Source organism: Eublepharis macularius, chromosome 16 (genome assembly GCF_028583425.1).
Source record: "Eublepharis macularius isolate TG4126 chromosome 16, MPM_Emac_v1.0, whole genome shotgun sequence".
Lineage (NCBI taxonomy): Eukaryota > Metazoa > Chordata > Lepidosauria > Squamata > Eublepharidae > Eublepharis > Eublepharis macularius.
Genome location: NC_072805.1, coordinates 22,705,943 through 22,732,314, shown reverse-complemented (window position 1 = coordinate 22,732,314; position 26,372 = coordinate 22,705,943). Strand labels below are relative to the sequence as shown.

The 26,372-nt window shown below is 43.0% G+C and overlaps 1 protein-coding gene across 1 annotated transcript in view; it reads left to right on the top strand.

Annotated features, from left to right (window-relative positions):
• The first annotated feature begins 509 nt into the window (after window positions 1–509).
• CMIP (c-Maf inducing protein) overlaps window positions 510–26,372 on the top strand; it is a 216,633-nt gene continuing 190,770 nt past the window's right edge. Inside the window, exon 1 of the mRNA XM_055000397.1 lies at window positions 510–1,643. Within this exon, the coding sequence (XP_054856372.1) occupies window positions 1,347–1,643 (297 nt within the window). The 5' untranslated portion in view covers window positions 510–1,346. The remainder of the gene's footprint in view (window positions 1,644–26,372) is intronic.

Sequence of the window (26,372 nt, the reverse complement as noted above, 5' to 3'; positions counted from 1 at the left end):
ACTTCCATCCCGACAGGTCTAAAAAAAAAAGGGGGTGGGATAGCGGGGGGAGCCTGCCAGCAAATTACTCCGCCTGCTTTGCAAGCTCCAAAAGGGGCTCAGCATGCCGAGCGTCTAGATTGATGACACGTCCCCTTCCCCGTTGCTCTGCCCGGGGCGGGGGGTAGCTCGCCAGCGCCGTCACCGCGCAAGGGTCAGGCTCGGAGCGCTTGAATCCCGCGCCTCCGCCCGCTCGCGACGCGCCTTCCCCTTCCCCGGGGCTCTGCCGGAGAGGGCGCGCGCCAGGGCCGGCACCTCCGCGCGCGCTTCTGCAACCCGCTCGGCACCCCCCCCCCGACCCCCCAGTCTGCCTTAAGAGAGCTGCAATCTGCTACTCCGGCTCCCATTGACGTCAGAGCGGGCCGCACATGACTGAGGGGACCAATCAGGCGCGTCCTGGAGCTGCTCCCGCAACAATCTTTCCGCGGAGCTTTTTTTTTTTTTCTCTTCTCTGCTCCTGCCTACCAGCAGCAACAGCCAGCAGAGGAAGCGGCTGACACACGCCTTTCTCTCTCTCTTTCTTCCTTCTCTCCCTTCCCCCCTTTTCCCACACCACTCTGCTCACACATCCACCTCCCCCAGGCTCCCTCCCTCGTACACGCATCCGCAGCCCCCCATCCAGACGTGCACCGCAACCAGCAAGAGAGAAGAAGAGGCAAGCTGGGGGAAAGGGGGTGGTGTGGGTTCCCCCCCCCTCTTCTTTTTTGGTGCTGCTCCAAAGAGGATTCCCTCACCTCCTTTTTTAAAACAACGAAGGCTACCTTTTGGCTGCAATCCTGAGAGTAACATGCATTGGACTTAATTCCGAGGAGACCTGTTTAGGATTGCTCTCTTTGTCTCCTGCTTCCTGCGGGTGGATCTGCCTTTCCTTCCAACATGGATTTGGTACTCTGAAGGGGGGAAAGAAAAAAAAAAGCAAGCAAGCTTCCCCCAACGCCCCAGACAGTTCAGAAAGAAATCCAAAAAGAGGACGCGAGAAGGGGAAAAAATAACCGCGTTTAAGTTTCAAACAAGGATTTTCTTTTCTTTAAAAAGAAAAAGAATCGCTTCCTCTTTGTGCATGAGTGTGCGCGCGCCTTTGCAATTTTTTTAAACCAACCCACCAACAAAATCTCCTTTTTAAAACCATTTCCCCCCTCCCCTCTGCCTGGTTTTGTACGCGCGTGTCTTTTTATACCCCTTTTTTATTGGAAAGGTGACTTGGGGAGGGGAGGAAGCCGAAGCACCCTCCCAGGTGGTGGGGCGAACGCAGAGTCGCGGGGAGGCAGGAGGCGAGCCTCGACGGGCGGACCTGGCGCGGGGCTGCCATGGATCTGAACGGCAGCTGCGGCGGGGGAGGCGAGCGGCGGCAGATCGAGGAGAGCAAGCCGCTGCTGGGCGACATGTCCGCTCCGGAAGGGCCGGCGAAGACGGGCGCCGCGCTGTGCCGCCGCGGAGGCCACTGCCACGGCATGCGCTACAAGCTGCTGCAGGAAGGGGACATCCAGGTGTGCGTCGTGCGGCACCCCCGCACCTTCCTCAGCAAGATCCTCACCTCGAAGTTCCTGAGGCGGTGGGAGCCCCACCATCTCACCCTGGCGGACAACAGCCTGGCCTCTGCCACGGTAAGTCGCCCCCCGCCTCCGGAGAGCTTCCCCGACGGCAGGATTCCCTCTGCCTTGAGCCCGCGAAGGATGGCGAGTCTCTGGTTTGAAGGCGTGCGCACGGGTCTCTTGGCAACGGTGGGGTTGGAGCCTTGGCTTCTCTGGGGTCTATCGTCTGAATGGTGGGGAGGGGAAAACCTTTTTCTGGAGACAAAACCTGGGTAGGGTGGCACAGTGCAATCCTAAAAAGAGTTACCCCAGTCAAAGCCTGTCGGAATCAATGGGCTTAGATTAGAGCAACTCTGCTAAGGATAGCACTGTTAGAGCGTTTGGATGCCTCGACCTGAAAAACAGAACTAACGAAATGGGGGGAGATTCGTAGAGAACTTGAAAAAGGGGGGGTTGGATGGGTACACATAGGTGGACCTGTCGGATGCATGCTGTTACCTGTATACCAGAAGACTGAAACCGTACAGCTTACAGATCATTACAACTAAAGGCCCAGTTTGAAGCAAAACACACTGTACCAAAGGATGTTTTTTTAAGTATCGCTTTCGTTCTCTTTAGTTTGGAATGTCTGAGGTTATAAAAATAGTATTCGTAAAACACCCTTTGACTTGGGAGGCCCTTTAAATGTACATTTGTGTGTGTGAAATTAATTGGTTGATGAAAACCAATCCACCGTAGTTTGTAATGATGGAAAGTCTGTTTTATGCTCCCCCCCCCAAAAAATACTAATTAAAAGCTACATTTTTTCCTCCTTCCTTTTAAAAATTTCCTCTCTTTTTTTGAGATAATCAAGTATTTCTTGGATTAGAACTGTTGTGGAATTAAGATAATTTGGAGTGGGGGGAACACCCTAAAATGAATGCATTGAGGTGAAAAAGAAACCTACACTTTGAATGGATTGATGAGGGGTTTGTGGAAGTCAAATACTTTTGCTGTGAGTAGTAAAAAAAAAATGTTTTAGGGCCTTGGTTTGCTTCTGATATTTTGGAAGGGAGGCGATTGTCCCCCAATAACTTTGGGCAGGATAGGAAAATAAGTTTCATCTCTATGGATATCCTTTCTTTTTTCATTGCGTATAAGCCGATGAAATTGACCTGTGAAGGAAGAGAAATTGGCAACACAAAGGTGTATAGGCAGAGCGCTTCCTCAGCCCATCCACCACTGAGATGAGTAGTAGAGACTCAGTTGTAATCTCAGTTGTAATCTCTACTATCCAAGATGACATGTTCAAACTTCTTGTGCCCCGTTTTGGTGAATATGTTATTGTATTTATTTCAGTTCTAGTGCAATGCAGCATTTTGGTGCATGTACCTGACGCCGTAAGTCCAGTATCTTCAAAACAGTGACCTTCAACCTTCCCAGACTGCATTACCAATCCCACTTTTTAGTTTTTCTTATATAGATTTTGCCAGTACTCTCTTGTTCTCCCCTCCCCCTTCTGTCTTTCACTTTCCATATCATACTCCACAATCTCCAAACATTGCTAGAGGCATTGCCAGAATGGGGTCAAGTTGCCATGCAATTGGGGTGGAAGCCACACTACCAGTTGCAGAACAGTATTCGCTTTTCAATAACAGCCGGGGCTAGGGTTACCAGCCTCCAGGTAGTGGCTGGAGATCTCCCGGAATTACAACTGATCTCCAGGCCACAGGGATCAGTTCACCAGGAGAAAATGGCTACTTTTGGGGTGGACTCTATGGAATTATGCCATGCCAAGGTCCTTTCCCCTCCCCAAACCCCTCTTTCTCCAGGTTTCTCCAGGTTTCACCCTCTAGATCTCCAGGAATTTCCCAACTTGAAGCTGGCAACCCTAGCCGGGGCCTAAACCAGTCAAATCGCCATCAACCTGAGACATGTATTCCAGCTTGCTGGAATGGTTGTGAATTCACTGTTGTGAATTTATGCTGTAATAATTTGATTGTTCCTCCCCCCACACACTGGTCCTTAATCCTGCTTACACTCAAAAACCTATGCAGGCCTTGATTTGCACTTAACGTAGAAGTGGAGTAGGCATTGGGTAGATTTTCTTCAAAGGTATAATTCGAAGTCTTCTCATCAATTGCTATTCAAATGTGGGTATATGTAAATAAGGAGATGACTCAACTATAGATATATGATGTTTTATTACAGTAGTGATCTTTCACAAAGTACCTGCAGAGATGAACTGGCTATGAAATGCTTCCTTGGTTCGTTTTCACACCTAAAAAGCTGCCGTGAACCATGACATTTAGTGCCATTTTGTTGAGCTGGTCCACTGGGGCTATCACATGCCCATAAGATATTCTGATCTATTGATTCTGGGAGAAAAAAATGGTATGTTAGGGCCACACTGGTATCAGAAAAGCGGGCCTAGGTCTGGAACAGTTCTCCAGTCCAGGATATCTGCAGTTTATTTATTACTTATTTAGAGAATTTTTATGCTGCTTTGACCGGAAGCCTGCTTATCTCCCCACAGTTCCTGTGGCTTGGTATATGTCAGGCAGATTGTATTCCTCTGGTAAGAGAAGAAGGCCAGGCACCAATCCAAAGGTCTCATACTGCCAACCAATCCAGAGGCTTCGTACTGCCAGCCAATCACAGGATCCAGTGTTGAACAGTCTTATTCCCTTCTTTGACTCCTGGGGCCTGAGTGGGCAGAGTTACCTGCTGTACCGAGGCTCAAATGTATTAGGATGTGACTGCGGCAGGTCTATGCATTTTACCAAATCTACCTCAATCACGTAAAGCGGGCATCTAATTTGAAAAGTGTAAGGGATGCCAGCATCTTCTTCCTGCATCCGTTGTGTCTCTTTTTTACACGCCCTCTTCCCTAAATGCTTACTCCCAGTATTGGAGCCTAGCTAGGGGAGGGAAATCACCTGTGGAGAGATAAGCCACAGGCGGGAGGATGGGTTCCTCTGGTGCATATCCCTCTGCTACCTCTATGTGATGGTGTTTGGACACCTGGATCTTCTGTTGCTCCATGTCATTTGAGCCCGAGAACTGTTTCAAATCTGGAAGAAAGTAGGATGGTTGGAGACTGAAGCGGTAGAGGGATTGTACCACCTCAGACCACAGATGGTAGATTCCCCGCTTAAAACCCTCTATGCAGACAGAAAGCCAGCACAGAGCTGAGAGAGAGAGAAAAATTCTGCCCTGACTCTTGGCTTGTGTTGCCCCGGTGTGCTACTTTTGAACACTGGGAGGCACACTGGAAGCTGCTTCCTTTTGAATCAGACCATTGGTTCATCAAGGTCAGACTGGCACATCTCTCCAGGGTCTCCGGTGGAGGTCTTTCATATCACCTGCTACCTGATCTTTCTAAGTAGAGATGATGGGGATTGAACCTGGGACCTTCTGCCCGCCAAGCAGATGCTCTATCACTGAGCCACTGGCCCCTCTCAACAATGCTTCCTTCCATGGTCCAAAGTGGTATGTAGCTCATTCTACATTTGTGAAGCAGATCCAAGGCCTCTAGAATCTCTGGCCTAGTGCAGAGGACTTACCAAAAGCATCTTCCAAAAGAGATGAAGTGTCAGTCAAATTTTTGAACTCCTTTTCCTTGGGATGCAAAGCTGGGAATCAAGGATGGAACTCCAAAAGATACTGGGATCTTAATTTGGAGACGCTGGAAGTGTCCACAGCAGGCTGTACAAAGCGTTGGATACTTTTTCAGAGCGTGTTGCTTGGGAGTGCCGTGGATGTGAATCCTTGGAGGTTTTTTTAAAGATGGCAGATGAGTGTCCAATATAGATTGTCCTATAGCTGGAGAGGGAGAAATTAGATTCGAAGCACTTCCTTTTCTGTGAGATACATAGGGAGCAATCCTACGCAGGTTTACTCTGAAGTAAACCTATGTTATTCAGTGGATCTTGTTTTCTGGAAAGTGTTCTTAGGATTGCAGCTGCAGTTATCTTATAGCCAGAAGTTGCCTATCTGACGGGCAGCGGTAACCTATGGAATTCATTGCTACAGGATGTTAACAATGCCTGCTCTAATAAAAAGGACTGGATAATTCATGGATGGTTGGTTCTGTATTAGCACCTGCATCTTAGTTATTTGGTGCTAGGTACTAAGAACAGAAGGTGGCTGCTGCAGCCTCGACCAACTGATACCTGACTGTCCACTAACGAAGACAAGATACTGGGGTGGGTGCCCTATCATTGTGACCCAGGTTGGCAGTTGTTTTGCTCATATCCATGTGGCTTCTTCCAGTTCTCTGATTAAAACCTTGTTTTTGGTTGCCTGTGGAAATAGGAATCTTTTCCTGTATCCAAGCCCACCTACCTCCAGTTGCTCTCTACCTATCCTCCATTTTATCGAGCACTGTTGTTTTTGCATTGCCTCCTGCTCCTATTAATTTCCATTTCATCATGCAAGATAAGTAAATGCAGGATATTAAAGCCTGCCACTCTGGTAGTCTTTTGCAGACGGGTGGTTAATCTTAAGTAGTGTTGCTGTTTTTTAAAAAAAACTTAGTGGATTTAATGTACTAGCCTGGCTTAGAAGTTTCATTATAAAAAAAAATAAAAAGCAGAACTATATAATCAGTTCTATCAAAAATGTAACAATATGGCATCCAGTGCAATCCTAAGCATGCTTACTGAGAACTGTAAGTTCCTCTGACTTTGGGGCTTTCTTGCAGGTAAATACATATTGGACTGTTTGGGGAAAGAAACGAATTAAGGGCTGGCTTTGATTAAGGCACATAAGCCTTCACTTTTGGAGCGGAATCTGGATCATGAGTGTGTTTACTTGGAAGGAAATCACACTTAACTAAATAACTTGCTCTTAGTGGTAAATATATAGCTGTATCTAAGGTTCATGCAGTTTTCAAAAAGATTTTGGGATGATGGTTGTTTTCGAGAGCAATCCTAAACAGTCCTACTTCCAGTCTCCGTCCAAAAATCAATGTTTTTTGGATTGCATTGTTATTCCCTGAACCATGATCCGCCGGTTAGAATCTTCTTTGTGCGCATGATGCATGGGAAATAACTGAAAAAGGGAAGGCTGAAATACATTTTGTTTGAGCAAATACATCTGTAGTGTACGTTTGCTTTTAGGTATGTCACATACACATAGAAAGAAGATCCCTGCCTCAGGAAGTCTGCAATTTAAAAGAGCCCTTGAGAGTACTAAATGTAAATCTTGCTGGGGGGAAGCTAGCTTAGTGGGCAAAAGTCTTCCTCCACTGTCCCTTGTGTCCTTCCAGAGCCTGAATTCACATGTTCCACTTAAAACATTTTTCTCTTTGGTTCTGCACATATGAAAACCGGAAGGATAGCTCTAAATGTCTGTCAGGTTTTTGATTGATAAAAAACAAAAGCAGACTGTTTTAAATGTGCTGCTACCGGGTATCTAAATCAATTGAGGGGCACAGAGATGCTGATTTCTAGGTGTGTCCCTCCTTTCCTGGGTCTGTACAATGTTGTGTGATTTTTATCTAGTAGACTTTTATAAGCCCGCAAAAGTCTATCTTTACACACACTTGTTTTGAGTGACAATGAAGTCTTGGGGAAGAGAATGAACAACTTTTTCATGGAAAATCTATGTTTGAACACAGCGATGTAGCATGCCAGATTTTTTTTGTCCCATGGTTAAAATGGAGAGTTGGAAAAGAACTCTTACCTACAGATAGATCTAAATACTCTTTAACGGGTTGATTTTCTTTTTCTTTTAAGAATGGAATGTGATTCATTTTGACTTGATCTCAATTATTAGGGATGATTAACCAGATTTCTGGAATAAGCCTGAGACCCGAACATTAGTTGTTCTTTTGGATTACCTGAATGACTCTTCTCGAAGCACTACTAGACTACTAGTATAATAATCTTTTACTGGCAGCTCCAATGGTTCTTGCTTGGCATTGGTTTTTTTTTTAAATTAATTTATTTTTTATTTCCATTCCTTCAAAACATCCTTATTCCCATACATGTATACCCATTGCCCTCCCACCCCTCTCCATAAGTTCATATACAGTTTCTATATCTTCGGCAGAAATGCCTTGTAAGAATCATTCTTCTATTTATCTTGTTTCTTCACATCCGGATAGAAGGAGTTAGTCTCTGAGTCCTCTCCTTCTTCTATTCCTCCTTGGTTCTCCTTCCTCTTCTTCCTTGCTTAATTCATCGCCGAAGGTATTGTATCCTATAGCCGGGGAGGGTTGAGAGTTTTAGTGTATTTTGGATGGCTATTTCCCATTCAAGTTATTCATCACTTGCTTGGCATTGGTAAGTGGCTGAAATATCCACAATTAAAGAGGGGTCGTTCGAAGTCTGAGGTGTGCAGAGGAGGGGAAATGAACAGCTAAAATCAGGTCCCTCCCCAAAGGACTCTAATCCTTGATTTATTTAGGAAAAAAATAGAACTCATTTGCTTTGTACTGGAATTGACATTCTAATTTGATCAGACTGTAAAAATATTCACATGAAGCTGCTTTTTACTGAGTTGGGTCATTGGTCCATTGAGGTTGGGTTGTTTGCTCTGACTGGCAGCAACTCTCTGAGGTCTCAGGCAGAGGTCTTTCCCATTACCTGCTACCTGATTCTTTTCATTATAGATGCCAGCAGGGCTCATTTCGAGGGGTAATGCGCAGGAACGCAGTTCCAGCAGTTCCCCAAAGAGGTCACATGTCAGGTGGCCCCGCCCACCTGACTCTCGGCCATTTTGGACCCATTTCAGCCTGGATTGGGGCCAAAACGGCCCAGATCGGGCCTCTGACAGGTGGTGGATCACTCTCCCGCTCATCAGCAGCCTGATCCTGACCTTTTTGGGGCCCTTTTCAGCTATTTTTAGCCCCTTTTTGCCATTTTGGGCCCAAGTTCGGCCCTGAATGTCCAGGATTGGGTCCAAAACTGCCAGGATAGGTGATGTCATGGGGTGTGGCATATGCAAATCAGTTATGCTAATGACACACTTCTGGTGATGTCAAGGGGCGTGACATATGCTAACGAGTTATGCTAATGAGTTCCTCCAGCTCTTTTTCTACGAAATGACCCCTGGATGCCAGGGATTGAATTTGGGACTTTCTGCGGGTAACGCGGGTCTTTGCCACTAAACCACATCCACAGAAACTATTTTTGTTTGCTTGTAATAGGACAGTACATTGTGTGGCTTGTTGGTCATCTTTATTAATATTAATTTAAAACTTGCAGAGATTAAAAATATATAATTGTGATTGGCTGATGATACCTGACGCAGAAAGTTGTGTTTAGCTCTGTTAGAATCATCAGGGAATTTTGCTACTGGTTTAGGGGAATAAGGATTTTGTCTATTTTATACTTGTTAACAAGTATAAACTTGTTAACCCCCACCCCCACACCGAACAAGTTTTATTATTGTGCCTGTTCTTTCTCATAGCACAGGACACTTTAAACAAGGTGCTTTTTTTTTGTCAGTGATCAATTCCTGTGTGGGCTGCTGTACAGGATTATTGTTTTCAACAACAGTATTATTTTCTGCTGGTGAGCAAATGGAAACCTGTGTCATTTTTTTGGTCTGTTTGTTTCAGTGCTTAATGTCCCAGTAGAACAATTTTAATATTTGCAAACTTTTGTTTGCCAGATAACTGCTTGCTCAGGGACATATTTTTCCTCCGGGCTATGTGAAGCTTATTAAGCAAACAGCTCCTAAATATGTATTTATTTCTATTTATTTGCAGAAATTATTTATTTAGTGTTCTGCCATTTTGTGAAATAACTTTCAAGACTGCTAATAAAATGTTCATAGAACCAAAAGACCTCCGTATTAACATAATTAAATCAACCACGTATTATTAGTTGAGCTATCTGCAGTGGTAGCATCCAGAGCGACATACCAAACAGCAAAATCCAATGATGTTCATAAAATATTCTGCTGTCATGCACAGTTATTGAATCTTTGTCTTGCTATGCTTGCCCTTTTGGAGTAATGTTCCTTAACAAAGGCATTTCTAAAATTAATGTGCATGTCTTCATTAGGAGAGAGTGAAATCCCCTCCCTGAATTCACTAAAGATGGCAATTAGAAATCCCACTTCTGATTTTTGAAATGCGTTGCTAGCCCTCATGATTATGAAGATATATATATATATATATATAAAAAAGTCAAGGGGGGGAATGTCCCAAGGAATCAGAAATGGGAAGACTTTTTCATTTGGCCTATTAGCAAGTAGAGATGGGCACGAACCGAAACACGAATCAAAGTTCATCATGAACTAGTCTGGATTGTGGTTCGCAAACCAGCGGTTTGTTAAAGGCCATTTCTGATGAACCACCACAAACTTTAGGGCGGTTCGTTTGGTTTGTTTTTTGGTTTGTCAGTACAGACAGCCTGGTGGCAATCAATCAGTTTCCTAGGCAACAGGGGTTGGGCTTTCTGCAGACCTTCTGCTGATCCAGAAGTGGTTATTTGCTGGCCCCGGAAGTGATGTTTTCACAAACCAAAATGAACTGGTTCGTGAACTGGGGCAGGTTCGTGAAAGTTCGTGGTTTGTGGTTCGTGAAACGTGATGAACCACAAACTACATGGTTTGATTTTTTTATGGTTCATGCCCATCTCTATTAGCAAGTTCTGCATGTACTGGTAAACTAACCCAGGCTCTCCGAATACACATGCTAATTGTCACACAAAGCCTAGCACATTTGAAATGGCCAATGTGGTGCAGATTCGAAAAAGTATGCTCAGCATTGCCTTTACTCACTTGGTCTTTTCCATGGAATTCATTGACATGGCAGAATTCTTGTTTCCCAACTTAAATGGGTAGAAGAAACCCCAGGCAAAGACGTCAGATACACATGCTCTTGCTGATTTTATCTGGGGATTTCCTCCCTTGCATTGAGCAGGAGCAATTTGACTGTTAGCTGGCCTTTTAACACTTATTTTGGAAATTGCCTTGGTTTGATTCCTGTAATTGGATGAGTGCTAGCCTCATTAGGAATAAATACATCCGTTACATTTTTCCACCTCTCCTCGTTCCTTATTTGGTTTTTTGTTCTCCCCTTTACTTAGCAAACATAATTTCTGTCTTCTGGTATTCAGCACAACAGTAGACTTAAACTAGTACTACAGTGATAATTAATAACAGATCCCGCTCTCAAACCAGCAACCAAATGTTTGGAGATAATGGTTGTTCTGTGTTTCGTACGAAGGAGACATAAAATGTGTCCACTAAATTACCAAATAACACCCCCCCCGGAGTTTTGCATAACACTTTGAGCATTTTCTGTTGAAATGCTTTGTATCTTTAGCTTTGGCCACAGATTTTCTATGTCATTTATTGGACCCTCATTATTAAAATGGGCATCAGTTGAGAGCTTGGTAACAAAAAGCCTGGTTCATACCGGCATGCTCCTGACTGCAGCAGATAGTGGATTTTCATCTGTGAAGGAGTTGTTGCTGCCCCAAAACATAGGCAGCTTTCAGATCACCCCACACCCAGTGGGTTGTGTAGGGTTGCCAGCTGAGTGCTGGCACCCTATAGGAGGTTTGGGGAGGGCGTGCAAATAGGCCCTGTGTCAACTCTGTGGTATCCCTTTCAGGGTGAACCCTTATCAAAGACATTTGGGGGGATCATAGAGCATCATGCCAATGTGATGACCTCACTTCCAGGTTCAAACCAGAAGTGATGTCATAGCATTGGCCCAATGCCTATTCCCCCCACCACTGGTGTCTCATGCTACAGCAGGAGACCTGGTCACCCTGGATTTATGTCAATGTTGAAGGCAAATACCTTGTGGAGCATCTCCAATGTAAGTTATACTGCTGTTTAAGATCTACCAAGGAAGCCCTGTTTAGGGTACTTTTAAAAAATATATATCTTTTATTAACTTTTCAGAAAATCAAAGCAGGGGGGAATGGGGATAGAAAGGGGGGGGGTAGGAAAAGAAAAAACAGGAAACATGCTGTATAGTTTGCTTGCAACGTTACATATCATTTAGTACTACAAACAGATAGACTGTGATAGTTGAAACAAATTACATTAAAACCTTTATATCCTTAATACACTCAAGTCTTTATACTTATTTTTAGCCCAGTCATAGAACAGAGTCCAGGGCCCAGCAAAGTCCTCTTCCATTTGTCCTTTCAATATTGAAGTCAATTTGTCCATTTCTGTTTAGGGTACTTTTTTGTGAGCAGCACATTAACATCTCCTAGGAGCATGGTCTTTTCAGTGGTTTCCCCAGGGCTGTGGGATACGGTCCCCTAGAGGGCTGCCTAGCTTCATTGCTTGTCTCCTCTAGGAAGCAAGTGAAAACCTAGTTTGTCTGGGCTGGCCTTTGGGAATGTGTGGAGGGGTAGACCTGTTACTCTGTTGTAGCAAAATAAAATTCTCACGGCACCAAAATGATCAGCTTTCCACATATATGAAGAAATGAGCTTGGATTCACGAAGAATCATATTGAAATAAATGTTGTTAGTCTTTAAGGTGCTACTGGAGTTTGTTTTACTTTAGAAATGTAGACTTGGTTCATGAAGTTGAAAGTCTGTCCTTGATTGGGTTTTTCTAAATGGTTGATTTTTTTAAAAAATGTTTGTTTTCATCACCTGCTTGTTTTTGAAGGCAAGAGGAGACTTTTTGTTCCCTGTAATTGTGTGTCAACTGAAATGTGTTGGTTTTTCCTACTGCTGGATTTTAAGTGCTTCTGGATTGTGGATAGTTTTTTATTTTTTGTTCTCGCTTTATATTTGAGTTTTGTTTTATTCAACCATCTCATGAAGTGTTGCTATAAAGCAATATGCAAATATGGTGATGAGAAATCTCTCTGTTTGTGTGTGTTTTGATTCTCTTTATTTCTCCTGAGTTTTTCTTGTTGAAAGCTTTTGTTGGTATCTTTATGAGAAGAGGTGAGGGTTTAAGTTTACTAAATTAATAAAATTGGTAAGTCTCATTTTGTTGAGGTAGCTTTAGGGCATTCACGGTACAATCCTAAGAACATTTGTCAAATTTCAGAAGCCATAGGGTTGCCAACTCTGAGTTGGGAAATTCCTAGAGATTTGGGGGTGGAGCCTAGGGAGGGTGGGGTTTCAGAAGAGGAGGGACCTCAGTGAGGTATAATACGATAGAGTCCACCCTTCAAAGCAGCCATTTCCTTCAGAGGAACTGATCTCTATCATCTGGAAGTCCATTGCAATTCCAGGAGAGCTCCAGGCTCCACCTGGAGTTTGGCAACCATAACAAGTCGTTTCTCAATAGTGAGACGTAAAAAAACGAATGCTATTCTGTGTTGCAGTGCAGACTTATCCAGATGCCGCACTTACTGGGTGGTGTGGCTCGCACAGAATTTCTCATGACTTTTTGAAGTTCCAAATTATACCTTGCAGGCCTGAGAATCTGAAGCCGGAGAAAGTATATTTTGTACCAGCAAGAATCTGGTGGACTCTGGTGGACTCTGATTACTAAGGACAGGCCTGGTTGTGTTGTAACAACAAAGTTATCCATTAACCTCTCCCAAGGAAGCGAAAAGTGGACATTGATTCATTGTTTTTAGTTTCACTTCTACCCTTCTGGGAAGCAAAGTCAGAGATATTGCAGACAAGAATTCGGCGTAATTCAGGCCTGGGCCTCTCATAGGAGCCTAGGAAATTGTTGATGAGTCAACCGCTAAAAGTTAAGAATGGAAGCTGATGTGCTAATTTAATTCACTTGCTGCCAAACCCCTGAAATTTAGGCATATTTGAAGTTGGTTCAGTTACAGAAAGGCCAGCTGTGCTTTGCCACTTGCACGTTTTTAAAAAATGGTTGGCTGGTTTTGCTTTAGAAATTATTTGTGGTTGATGGATAAGATTCTATATTCTGCTTGGACATCTTTGTTCTTGTTCTTCTAGCTTGGTCTAGGGCTCTCCTAACTGACTTACCAGTTTTTTGTGGTGGTGCTGGTATTTTAAAAAAATATTTGATAATTGTTCCCTTTAATGTTATATGCTGCTTTGTGGACCTATATGGGTTCTAATAAAAGCTTCTCAGAAGGAGAACAGGATGCAAACTTCATATCATAAATAAAAACCAGGCTCACGAGTGATATATTTTAACTGTTCGACAGCCCTTGGGCATCTTGGATATTGGTGCCCTAAAGTATTCTTTCCTTTACATGTTGTGGGCAGTATGGAGGATTGTGTTTGCAGTTTAAAAAGGGGGAAAAAATATAATTTTGTGTAGAATAAGCTTTCTTAGGTCCCTTCCAATTCTATGATTCTAGACAGAACACCCTAAAGTGGAATAGGGTTGCAATCTATTAAAACAATTCCCAGTGCTAACATGTAAGGAGCCTTATCCCTTACATCACTGCACTCCAGCTCTTGAAGTATTTTTTTTCTTCCAGCCTGGCTCCAGTAAAAGAGAGCCAGGCTGCAAGGTATGTACGAAAAGCGACAGAACACAGCAATGTACGGCAAGTTGAAAAGGTAAGGTTTGGCTTCCCTTGCCCATCTGTCCCATTTTTATTAAAAATAAATAGGTGTCTCCCCACTTTAGGGGCAAATTTATTTATTTACTTATACTCTGACTTTCTCAGTGAGCACTCAAAGTAACTTATGTTGTTTTGTTCTCACAGCAGCCCTATGAGGTAGGTTAGGCTGAGGCTGTGTGGCTGGCCCAAGGTCACCCAGCAGGCATATATAGAAATATATGTGGAAATCTTTCTTTCACCATCTGATTTGGACCACACGTCTTCCTCTTTGCTTTTTAATTCCTCTTAATTAATCTAGAGACTGAGCTAGACTAATTTCCATGGAAGCTCCCCAGACTTTCCCTCAGTATTTTTGCTCAGGCCTCTGCAATTCCATTGCTGTTCCAGGAATCAGGGGTCACTGTTTTTGTACCAGCACAGCACATTGGAAGCACCTTTGTCAAGCATTTGGTAAAGAGGAAAGGTCCATCAATGGCTGCTAGCTCTGGTTATTGGGCTAGGATTGCCAGCTCCAAGTTGGGAAATTCCTAGAGATCTAGGGGGTGAAACCTGGAGAAACTAGAGAAAGTGGGGTTTGGGGAGGGAAAGGACCTTGGCATGGCCTAATTCCATAGAGTCCACCCCTCAAAGTAGCCATTTTCTCCAAGTGAACTGATCTCTGTGGCCTGGAGACCTGTTGTAATTCCGGGAGATCTCCAGCCACTACCTGGAGGCTGGCAACCCTAGGTAGGGCGGACAATGTGGAAAAACTTATCTCACAGCAGAAACTTCAAAAGCTGCTGTGGGACCATTTTGTAATCCATAAACCCAGTGGAGAAATAAGAATAAGATCTTGTTGTGGGATACTCTTGATGTTGAATGAAAGCTAGTAACCGTTTTTCTGTTCGCCTTATTAAAAAATTCTTATCCTAAATGCTTAGTGTAGGGAAGTGATACTACAGTTTAGTGTAGTGGTTAAGGATGGCAGAACTCTAATCTGGAGAGTCGTGTTTGATTCTTCAATCCTCCGCTTGAAGCCAGCTTGGTGACCTCGGCTCAGTCACAGCTCTCTCAGAGTTCTCTCAGACCGACCTACCTCACAGGGTGATTGCCATGAGCATAATTATAACACACTTTGTAAACCGCTGTGAGTGGGCGTTAAGTTGTCCTGAAGGGCGATATATACATCAAATGTTGTTGTTATACAAATATGGTGGCCAGCTTTTCCTTTGGTGCACAAGGAAGGAGGGAATTTCCCCAAAAGGCTATGCTGGGAATTGTGGGTCCTGCATGGACAAAAGCCATGCTGGATGGGGGCTGTAGTAAGGAGGGAATTGGATGAGATAGAGTGAAAAAAACTGGCTGGATCCAACCAAGCTGGCTTGCAAAACTAAACAACTCTGGAATATTAAGGTGACTCTTAACAGAAAAGCATGTGCCAGCCGTGTGGGTCTACCTGGGACCTGCCCTTTTCATTCCCCCGTTGGGTTGGCGCCACAGGCTAAATTTTCTCGCATTGAAATGGAACTTTCTTGCCATCCTCTGCCCACCGCAGCCTACTGATCTTCATTACCTGCTGCTCCTGGGGGATACATGAGCAGCGTCTATGTAGCAAGAAAGGGGAATTAATGGAAATTGCCAATTTAGTCTGGATGCAACTCATTATGCACAGAGATGCTTTTAACTTTAGATGTTGGCAATTGAGCCTCAGACCTTCTGTGTGCCAAGCAGATGCTCTGCCACTGAGCCACGGCCCCTCTACTCAGTGATGGAGTGTCACTGACTTAAATGTATTAGTATGCGGGTATGACAAATGTGACTGGATTCACAGAATGTTCCACGATGGCTCAAGGAGGCAAAATGCTTAGAGAATTTCAACAGCTGGTTCTTCTCAAGATCAGCGGATGATATTTTAGAATCTTTATGGTGCGTTGTAGTTCTCTTTCAAGTCCGTGTCAGATACAAAGAATAGAATAAGAATCCCAAGCTTAATGGATAGCATAAAGACAGGAGGCGGGAGGAGGAGGATCTGGAGGATCCACATTTCCTCCCCTTCATGTCTGAGGTCTAAGGGACTTGGGAGCCCCAGGCCCTACCTCCAGCAGGGTACCAGGGGTTAACTAACACCTTCTCCTGTCTCAGCCCCAGTGCCCCACCTGATCTCACCATTTCTACAGCTGCCCTTTCCTGTGGCCGTCCAGTGCCACCGGATCCCTCAGGGCCAAGAAAAGTATCTGCTGAAAACGGCCCTTTATGATACTGTGGTAACATGTAAAGGGGAAGGGGTGCCTTCTACCAGGGTTGCTGTGTGTGACCTGTGATGATTCTTGGATCCTTTTCTGCCTTTTTCTGTGGACAGATGGTTGGTTTGTTCTTTTTTTTTATTATTCCTTCCCCCCCCCCACCAGGAAAGATAATCTTTGGAAAACCCAGAGCTCATTTCAAGGGGGAACGCACTTCCGGCAGTTCCCCAAAGAGGTCACATGTCAGGTGGACCCGCCCACCTAACTCTTGGCAATTTGGGGCCCATTTCAGCCTGAATTGGGGCCAAAATGGCCCAGATTGGGCTTCTGACAGGTGGCGGATCACTCTCCCACTCAGCAGCGGCCCGATCCTGACCATTTTGGGCCCCTTTTGGCCATTTTCAGCCCTTTTTTGCCATTTTGGGCCCAATTTCGTCCCTGAATGGCCAGGATTGGGTCCAAAACAGCCAGAATAGGTGATGTCAGGGGGCATGGCATATGCAAATCAGCCATGCTAAGGACGCACTTCCGGTGATGGCAAGGGGCATGGCATATGCAGATAGATATGCAAATGAGTTATGCTAATGAGTTCCTCCAGCTCTTTTTCTACGGAATAACCCCTGGGAAAACCATTTCAGAATGCATTAAATGCACACACGCAACCAAAATATTTTCGAAGCTGATCTGACCATCTTGCCTTTTCAGGGTTAGCAGGGGCACTTGGTCACTTCAGCTGGCTGGAATACTCAGCTGTAAAAGAGGATGTCTCCCCCGCCCTTGCATTTCATGGCGAGCCAGGAATTGTTTCCTGAAAATGAGATACTATGCAGGGCACAGAGCCAAAGGTTCACAGCTCATGTGGCACCTCGGGAGGGTATCACATTTACTGGTGATGGTCAGCAGTCTGCCCACCCCTGCACTTCTGCTAACACTCTGTGTTACTGGCTCACATGTGAATACAAACTCTGCAGCCTGGCCCCTGGTTCCAAGCTCGTGTTTAAAAAGATGACTCCTGAAGCTTACGCCTCTAGCTCACTGTGACCACATTTCTGGGGTGAATCTCATGTTTCTCCTTTAGGGTAGGGTTGATGCACCTTGCTGAAGGCAGAATTATATTTTGGTCTGGTTGAGGTCAGTTCCCCAAAGGCAGCCCAGACAAGAAAGACTGGTGTGCTGAGTGGAGCAGGAAACGGGATTTTGACTGCCCAGGGAATGGTGAAAAAGGCATGCCGAGTCAAGAAACTGTGGCAGGGGCAGAAGTCTGTGAGCTGTGCACAGAGGTGCTCTGTTGCCCAAGCAAGATCTGCTATATGAGGAGAGCAGTAAGGAAGAGCAGGTATCAGCCACAGGGGGAAGGAAGAAGCAAGGAAAAGAGCTTGGGAAAGCTCTTCAGGTCCAAGGTGGCCTACGCCTTTCCAAAGATATTCAGAGACTGAAGCACTTTCCTGGTTCCCAAACAGTCTGTGCTTTGAAGCCTCCCGTCTGTGGCTAATTACCTGCCCTTTGTCGGAAAGTGGTAAGCTGCAGTACTGCAGCCCAAGCTCTGCTCATGACCTGAGTTCGATCCCAGCGGAAGCTGGGTTCAGGTAGCCAGCTCAAGGTTGACTCAGCCTTCCATCCTTCCGAGGTCGGTAAAATGACTACCCAGTTTCCTGGGGGTAAAGTGTAGATGACTGGGGAAGGCAATGGCAAACCACCCTGTAAAAAGTCTGCCAAGAAAACATCGTGATGTGATGTTCCCCCATGGGTCAGTAATTGCACACCTTTACCTTTTTACGTGCTATCCACTTCCTATCAACATCTTTGCCGTTCTTTGTGAACACTAAAAAGATCTGGTTCGAGTTGCCCGTTTGCTTTTCTGCCAACTTCCGGGCCAGATAGCTGATTCTCTTCCAGCCCTGGTAGCATCAGCTTTTCTTTTTTTTTTTTTTTTGTAAAATTTTTATTGGGTTAGAACATTAATATTTTTACATTACATTGCATTCAATTATCCCCTAATTTTTCGTTTCTAACCCCCTCCCTTTCCCCCCCTTTTGTTGACTTCCAACAGCTTTCCCACCCTCTGTCCCTTTTCCCTTACTTCTATTAATTTCCTCTATCTAAAACAAATATATATTCTCCATTATATTAAGCAGTACATCTTTAACTCTTTTACTTACTAAACATCCAAACTATACTTCTTTAGATAAACAATTTATCCCATTTTCCAGTTTTGAATATTTCTGTATGTCATAAACCATAAAAATTTCCCACATTTAAATCAAACAATTTGATTTGTTCTCTCTATATTAATCATTTCTTCTTTTTATAGTATTTCTATATAACTCATCACATAGTCAGTCATTTTAACTCTTCTATACATTCAGTTTGGTGCATATAAGTCTTATCAAGTAAAAAAAAATATTGTTAATTACTCAATCCTCATGTTTAAACCGTTAATTATTCTCTATCAATATTCTATCAATTAACCTTTACATATCTATATATATCTCAATCAATTAATTAATCTAACTGCTTATAAATTCACATTTCTCTTCCTCCCCCGGTAAAGTCACCCCTCTCTTTTATACTTTTATTGTACTTCAGTAGTTCTCAAACTGCCACAGTTTTCCTCCCACCTCCCACTTCTTCTCCAGATATTGTTTCAGCTTCTCCCAGTCTGTGTTAAACTGCCCTGAGTCCAGATCTCTCAGTTTTCTTGTCATCTTGTCCATTTCAGCCATATACAGCAATTTGTAGATCCAATCTTCAATAGTTGGCACTTCTTGTACTTTCCATTTCTGCGCATACAAAAGTCTAGCTGCTGCAGTCATATAAAATATCAACGTCCTATGGTGGGCTGGGATTCCCTCCATTCCCAAGTTTAGCAGCAGGAGTTCTGGGTTCTTATTTATTTGAAACTGTAAAATTTCACTCATTTCTCTTATTATTTCCCCCCAGAACTGCCTAGCTACCTCACACGACCACCACATATGATAGAGGGAGCCCTCATGCTTTCTACATTTCCAGCATTTATTAGAAGTGTTCAAGTTTCCTAGCGCAATCTTCTTTGGTGTCATGTACCAACGATAGATCATTTTGAAAATGTTCTCTTTAATATTAATACATGTCGTTGTCTTCATTGTAGTTTTCCACAAGTATTCCCATGCCTCCATTGTTATTTCTTTATTAAAATTTATAGCCCATTTCACCATTTGTGTTTTAACTGTCTCATCCTCGGTATACCATTTCAACAGTACTTGGTATACCTTGGATATTCTTTTCTTGTCCTCTTTAAAAAGGGTCTGCTCTAGTTCCGAATTCTCTGTTCGTATACCTCCCTTTACAGAGTCCGAGTTATACAAATCTCTGATCTGTCTATACTGGAACCAATCGTAGTTCGGTGATAGTTCCTCTTGCGTCTTTATTCTAAGTTTAGACACTTCAGTTTTAGTTATTTCTTTGTACGTTAAACATTGTTGTTCATTATCAACAGCTCTCGGATCTATCACCTCGTATGGAACCACCCACAAAGGGGTTCCTTCTTGTAGGTAAATTCTGTACTTCTTCCAGATTGTATATAAACTTCTCCTTACAAAATGATGCAGGAACATCGAGTTGACCTTTACTTTGTCATGCCATAGGTATGCGTGCCATCCAAAAATTTTTTTATATCCCTCTAGGGCTAATAGTTTCTTATTCTTTAATGTCATCCACTCTTTTAACCAAACTAGGCAGATTGCATCATGGTAAAGTCTCAGGTTGGGCAGTTGCATTCCGCCTCTTTCCTTTGCATCTTGTAGAACTTTTACTTTCACTCGAGGCTTCTTGCCTGCCCAAACAAAATCTGATGTTTTCCTCTGCCATTTTTCAAATTGTTTAGAGTCTCTGATGATTGGTATTGTCTGTAGCAAAAACATTACTCTTGGTAACACATTCATCTTAACTGCTGCAATCCTGCCCAACCATGACAAATTCAGTCTATTCCATTTGATCAAGTCTCTCTCTATCTGAGTCCATAATTTTTCATAATTATTCTTGAACAAATCTATATTTTTTGCAGTCAGCTCAACTCCCAAATATTTCACCTTACTAGTTACTTCACAGTCCGTTGTTTCCATTAACAATTGTTGTTTCTGCTTAGTCATGTTTTTACATAATATCTTTAACTTCTTTTTGTTAATGAAGAAACCTGCCAAGTCACCAAACTCCTTGATCTTGTCTATCACTTTTGGCATGTTCTCCAATGGATCTTCTACAATTAACATTATGTCATCTGCAAATGCTCTAACCTTGTATGAATAGTCCTTTATTTTTATTCCTCGTATTTCCTCGTCTTGTCGTATTTGTATCATCAGAATCTCCAATACTAAAATGAACAACAATGGAGATAACGGGCAACCTTGTCTTGTTCCTTTACTAATCGTCAATTTCTTGGTCAGTTCATCATTCACTACAATTGCTGCAGTCTGGTCTCTATAAATTTCTTTAATTGCTCTGATGAATCTTTCTCCCAATTGTAGCTTTTCCATAGTGGCAAACAAAAAATCCCAGTTTAAATTGTCAAACGCTTTTTCAGCGTCTACAAAGAAGAAACCAACCTCTTTGTCACAACGCTTATCATAATATTCAATAGCATTGATCACTGTCCTTAAATTGTCTCTTATTTGTCTGTCTGGCAAAAAGCCTGCTTGTTCCTCCTCTATGACTTCCGAGAGCCACCCCTTCAGTCTCTCCGCCAATATCTTCGTAAAAATTTTATAATCATTGTTAAGTAGTGATATAGGTCTGTAATTTTTCACGTTAGTCAAATCTTGGCCCTCTTTTGGGATCAATGATATATTCGCTTCGCTCCAAGTGTCTGGAATTCTTTGATCCCTAAAAACTCCGTTCATCACCTCTTTTAGGAATGGTGCCAGTTCGTTGGCCATTGTCTTATAAAATTTAGCCGTAAGTCCATCTGGCCCTGGCGCCTTTCCTAGATTTGCAGATTGTATTGCCTTACTTATTTCCTCATCAGTTACTTCACTATTCAACTTATTTCTCCAAGCTTCCGAGATCTCTGGAAGTTTGGTTTTCTCCAAATATGATGCTATTGATTCTTTGGTTACTTCTTTTTTATTATACAGCTTAGCATAAAATTTATAAAAGGCTCTACTAATGGTAGTCTGCTCCAGGTACGTTTTATTTTCTTCACAGATTTTATTTATTATTTTCTTTTCCCTTTTCTTCTTCAATTGCCATGCCAAATATTTCCCAGGTTTATTAGCACCCTCAAAAGCTTTTTGATTCAGTCTTTTAAGGTTCCACTCCAATTCTTTATTACTCATTGCTGTTAACTGTTCTTGAAGAATTTTAATTTCCTGATGTATTTTCTTTTTCCCTGGTCTCTTTTTTAACTGTATTTCTTTGGCCTTTATTTTCTCCTCAATCTCTTGTCTTTTCTCCTCTTTCTTTTTCCTTGCTCTGCCATTTAAGTCCATTAGTATGCCCCTTACAACCGCCTTGTACGCGTCCCAAACTTTACTGGTTGGTACTTCTTTATTCACGTTATATTGTATAAAAAACTTTGTCTCTCTTCTCAATATTTCCATATTTTCACTTTCCTGTAGCAAGTCCTCATTTATTCTCCAGGCTTTCCTTTTTCTCCTTTTTCCAAATTTCCACATAATTGGATTGTGATCTGAGCCTACCATCGGCATTATTTCTACCTCCTTAGTCCATAACGCTAAGTCCTTTGAGGCCCAGATCATATCAATTCTTGATAATGTAAGATGCCTTGCAGAATAAAAAGTAAACTGTTTGGTTTTAGGATATTCTCTCCTCCATACATCTTCGAGAGTCTCTTGTTGAATCAACTCAAAAAAAAGCTTTGGCAATAGTCCTCTTTTCTTTTGTGCTGTTGTAGTCTTTTTATCTAGTTCCAAATCTGTCACTCCATTAAAATCTCCAGCAAGAATTATCTGGTCATATACAAGATCGTCTAAATGCTTCCTTAAATCCTCAAAGAAGCTTTCCTTTGCACCGTTAGGTGCATAAAGTCCGACTACCAACACTCTCTTTAAATTCCAATTACATTCCACCGCTACAAATCTAGCTTCCACATCTCTCATAACAAATTTTGGCTGCAGCTCCTCTTTTATGTACAACACCACTCCTCTTTTTTTCTTGTTAGAGGCCGCTACAAATTCTTTGCCCAATTTTCCAGATTTTAAATATTTTACATCCTGTTTTCTAATATGGGTCTCCTGCAAACAAACAATATCACATTTTTGTTTTAGTAGCCAATGAAAAATATTTTTCCTCTTATTCGGTGAGTTTAGTCCATTTACATTCCAAGATAATACATTACACTCCATATTCATGGTTTTGTTGGTAAGTCTTTTTCATTGTCCTTGATAAATCTCTCCATCTCCCGCTCAGATCTGATGCGTTTTTTTGCCCCTCCAAACTCAAAGGACACTCCTTCCGGTAACTCCCATCTGTATCTGATATTCATGTCCTTCAAAGTTTGAATTAGCACTCTATATTTTTTCCTGTCCAGTAACACTGATCTGGGCAGTTCCTTCATTATGATAATCGTCTTGCCATCAATCTCCAATGGATCTTGAAATTGTTTTGTCACAATCCTCTCTTTCATGTTTCTAGTTGTAAACTGCACAATCACATCCCTTGGTAGTTTCCTCTGGGTTGCAATTCTCGAGTTCACACGGTACGCCACATCTAGGATAGCCACAATTTCCTCCTCCTCCTTCCCCAGGTAATCAGCCAACACCTCAGTCATCTGTTCTTGCGCTGACTTCCCTTCCACTTCTGGCAGACCACGAAAACGAAGCTGCTTCTCCATGTGTTTAGTTTCTGCAACTGACATCCTCCCCTTCACCAGTCTCATCTCTGTTTGTTGCGTTTCTATTAAATTCTCCATCGCGTCTTCTACTGTTTTAACTCTCTGCTGCGTTCCTTGTAATTCACTACTAATCGTTTCCACGCCTTTTTTCACTTCTGACAGCTCCGACTTTACTGTCTGTGTAACTTCTTTGACCTCTTTAATAAGCTCCAATTTCGTGTCCTTAAGTTCTTTCATCATGTCTATAAGCTTTTTGTCCAAATTTTCTATTGCCGATTGCCACTCTTTTTTCGACATCGTGGGGCTTGCTTTAGCTCGCTCCCACGAATCTGCTCTCTTCCTTAGCTCCGTGGCGTATGTTTAAACGTTTTCCTTTTTTTCAAATGTCCCAATCTTTGCCAAAATTAATTTTTTGTATCCAAAATGTCGGGCGTCTTTTCTCTATGGTTTCTCTATGTTATTGTAATCCAAGATGGCCTACTTCCTCTTCCGCTGAAGCCGCGACCCTTCCCTTTTCAAAAATGGCGATTCCCTACTTCCTGTCCGTCGGCAAGGGCCGCTTCCCTCCAGCCACTCTATTGTTGTTACGCACTTCCTGTCTCCCGTCTTCCCACAGCAGGTCTCGCGATGGTGTCTTTTTCCCACAGCTCCAAAACCACAGGTATTCAAAACAATAGTCCGATTTTTGCAATAACTTCTTTAAATTTAGTCTCTTTTAAAATACAACTCCTGCCGAGTCTTCACCTCCTTTTCACTAGTCTGTTGCAGTTTAAAAATCTACTTTCTTTCCTCTCTGTTTTTATCAATCTGTCCCGTTTCAAGAGATAGCGATCTTTACCTTCTCTTCAACTTTCTCGGGTTGTAATCGCTGTTTCGATCTTAAATTCTCCTCTCGACTTCCCTCCCCGATCGAAGCTTGGGTATGTAGGTCTTATGCCAGCCGAATTGGCCCCAGAACTGCCGCAGAGATTATAGCCGACCCGTCGCAAGGTGGGACCTCAAGGATTGGGGGGGAGACTCCTTGAGTAGAGCCCCCCCTCATCCGAGATCTAGCTCACCCTAGGGTCTTGAGCGTTCTTTGCCTGCTCCCCGCCTGAGAGCAGTCGGCCGCGGGTTATTTTCACCCCTCCGGCCGGTTAAAACGGCAGTCCGGTCAGCTCCGCAAATGGAGCTGCGTTAGACCTCCATGAATCCCAAACCGGAAGTCAGCATCAGCTTTTCTGACTGATGGAGTTATAGGTTCTGCTGATTCGTGAGGCTGCCAACTCTTGCCGCTGCAAGGTGGTCTTGAGATGGAGCGTACTCCCATGTTTTGATAGCCAGGCATTCTGATAGCATTTACCCTGGTAGGGTTTCTCATGTATGTGTTAAAATACTAGGAGGCGACATCAGGCCTTGACCTCTTCGCTAGGTTTCTGGTTCTCCAGGGGAACTGGTTTGGCCACTGTGTGAAACATGTTGTTGGACTGGATGGACCACTGTTCTGACCCAGCAAGGGCAGCTAAAATGATAACTCCCTTGCTGGATAAAGCAGAATTATAAGCGAATACCCTGAAGAGAGTTGTTGGCCACGGGTGCATCACAAATTGCTAAGTAGATAAGCTGGCAGAAGAATGTTACTGGCCTAGTAAATTTTGTAGGGTTATTGCCATTGAATACACACCTTCAATTTTTGGAGTGCAGAATATTGTAGAAAAGTCTGCAGTGGGACACATCCAGTTCTCCTCTTCCAGCAAAAGTTAGTTCTATTTGGGGACTAGTTGCTGTGGCTGGATGACTAGAAACCCCCTTACTATTTTGCTTTTGTACTTGCCAAGAGTGGAACTTGGGCAATGTTCTTCTCTTCTTCCCCATTACGTTCTATCATAAAAACGGGTGCAATTCGCTAATGAAATATTGGCTGTGTGTTCTTTCAGGGTTACGGAACAAAATGATATCGTTTACTTTTCTACTTTATGCATCCACCAGACACCAAGCATTCAGGATGGCCCAAGAGTTTTACGATGGTATATAACAGAATAGAATAAATCAAAATGGTTTCTCAAATGGAAAGACCCACCCTTAAACTGTTCCTCTAGGAATTAGGATTTTTAAAACTTGGTATACTAGCACGTCACACATGAGGCAATAATAAACAGCCTAAAGGAAGTAGAGATCAGAGAAGACTATGTTCTTTGCTAATGTATATGGTAGGAAGTGTGTTGTAATTTTCCAGTTATTTTGTTCTGTAAAAAAAAAAGTCTGGGCTCTGAATCTACTCAATTGGGTTTCTCCAAATGATTTTTTTAAAAAAACTATTTGGCAGATATTCTTGGAATTGAGAGGAGAACAAAACTGGATCATTCTGGGTAGCTCCCAAGCTAATCATGAGAAATGTGCCATAATCTCTCCCCGGGTTTGCTATGTAAAATCTGTGTATGTATTCTTTATTTTTAGGACTGTCACAGTGCCGTCCTAATTAGGATGATGTACTAAGCTTTGACTCACATAAAATAATACTCTGGAAAATTTTGATGGTCTTGAAGGTGCTCAATTGGTTAAGAAATATCTGTCTGTCGAACGTACGTGAGGTAGGTTAGGTTGAAGAAAAGTGTGTGACGTAAGGTCGCCTGGTAAGCTTCATGGCTGAGAAAAGATTTGAACTTGTATTTTCATAATCCTTGTCTGGTGCTCTAACCTCTGCAATGCTGGTACAACTACATTTGCATAATTCTAAAACATCGTTGTGGTTGCCTTTTTTGACATATTTAAGGACTCATAAGGATGTTAGATTTTTAAGCTCCCATTCACATGTCAGAAGAAATGCTGCTTTGTCTATTTTATTTTTTTCCATTCTTCATTTCTGTTACATGCCAGAGCCCAAATGGCCTAAAGCAAGACACGTGACCTTAATTTGCAGTCTCCGGATCTAAAATTTGCTCTCACTGATCAGTTGATTAAAATTTTATTTGAGTAACCTACCTAGGGCTGCCGGGCCTCCTGCTATGGTGGGAGGTCTTCTGCTGGCAGCCCCCTTTGCCTACTTTCTGAAAGAAAACCAGTGACATTATTGATGTAACGGTGTCACTTCCGGGGAAAACTCAAAAGTGAGGTAGGGTAGCCCTAGGAATCACTGGAAACTTTATGGTTTTACCGTAGTGTTCCTGATGATTCCTAGAGTTATCCTACTTCACTTCCTGTTTTTTTCCTGGTAGTGACACAGAGATGTCAGTGACATTACTTGGCCCCCCCAACCCGCATGCTGGTTTCTAGGGTCTGCCTGGCATCCCTGAACCTACCAGTTGCTTCAGTTCAGGCTTGTGGATGTATTCATAGTTTTTGTTTGTCCT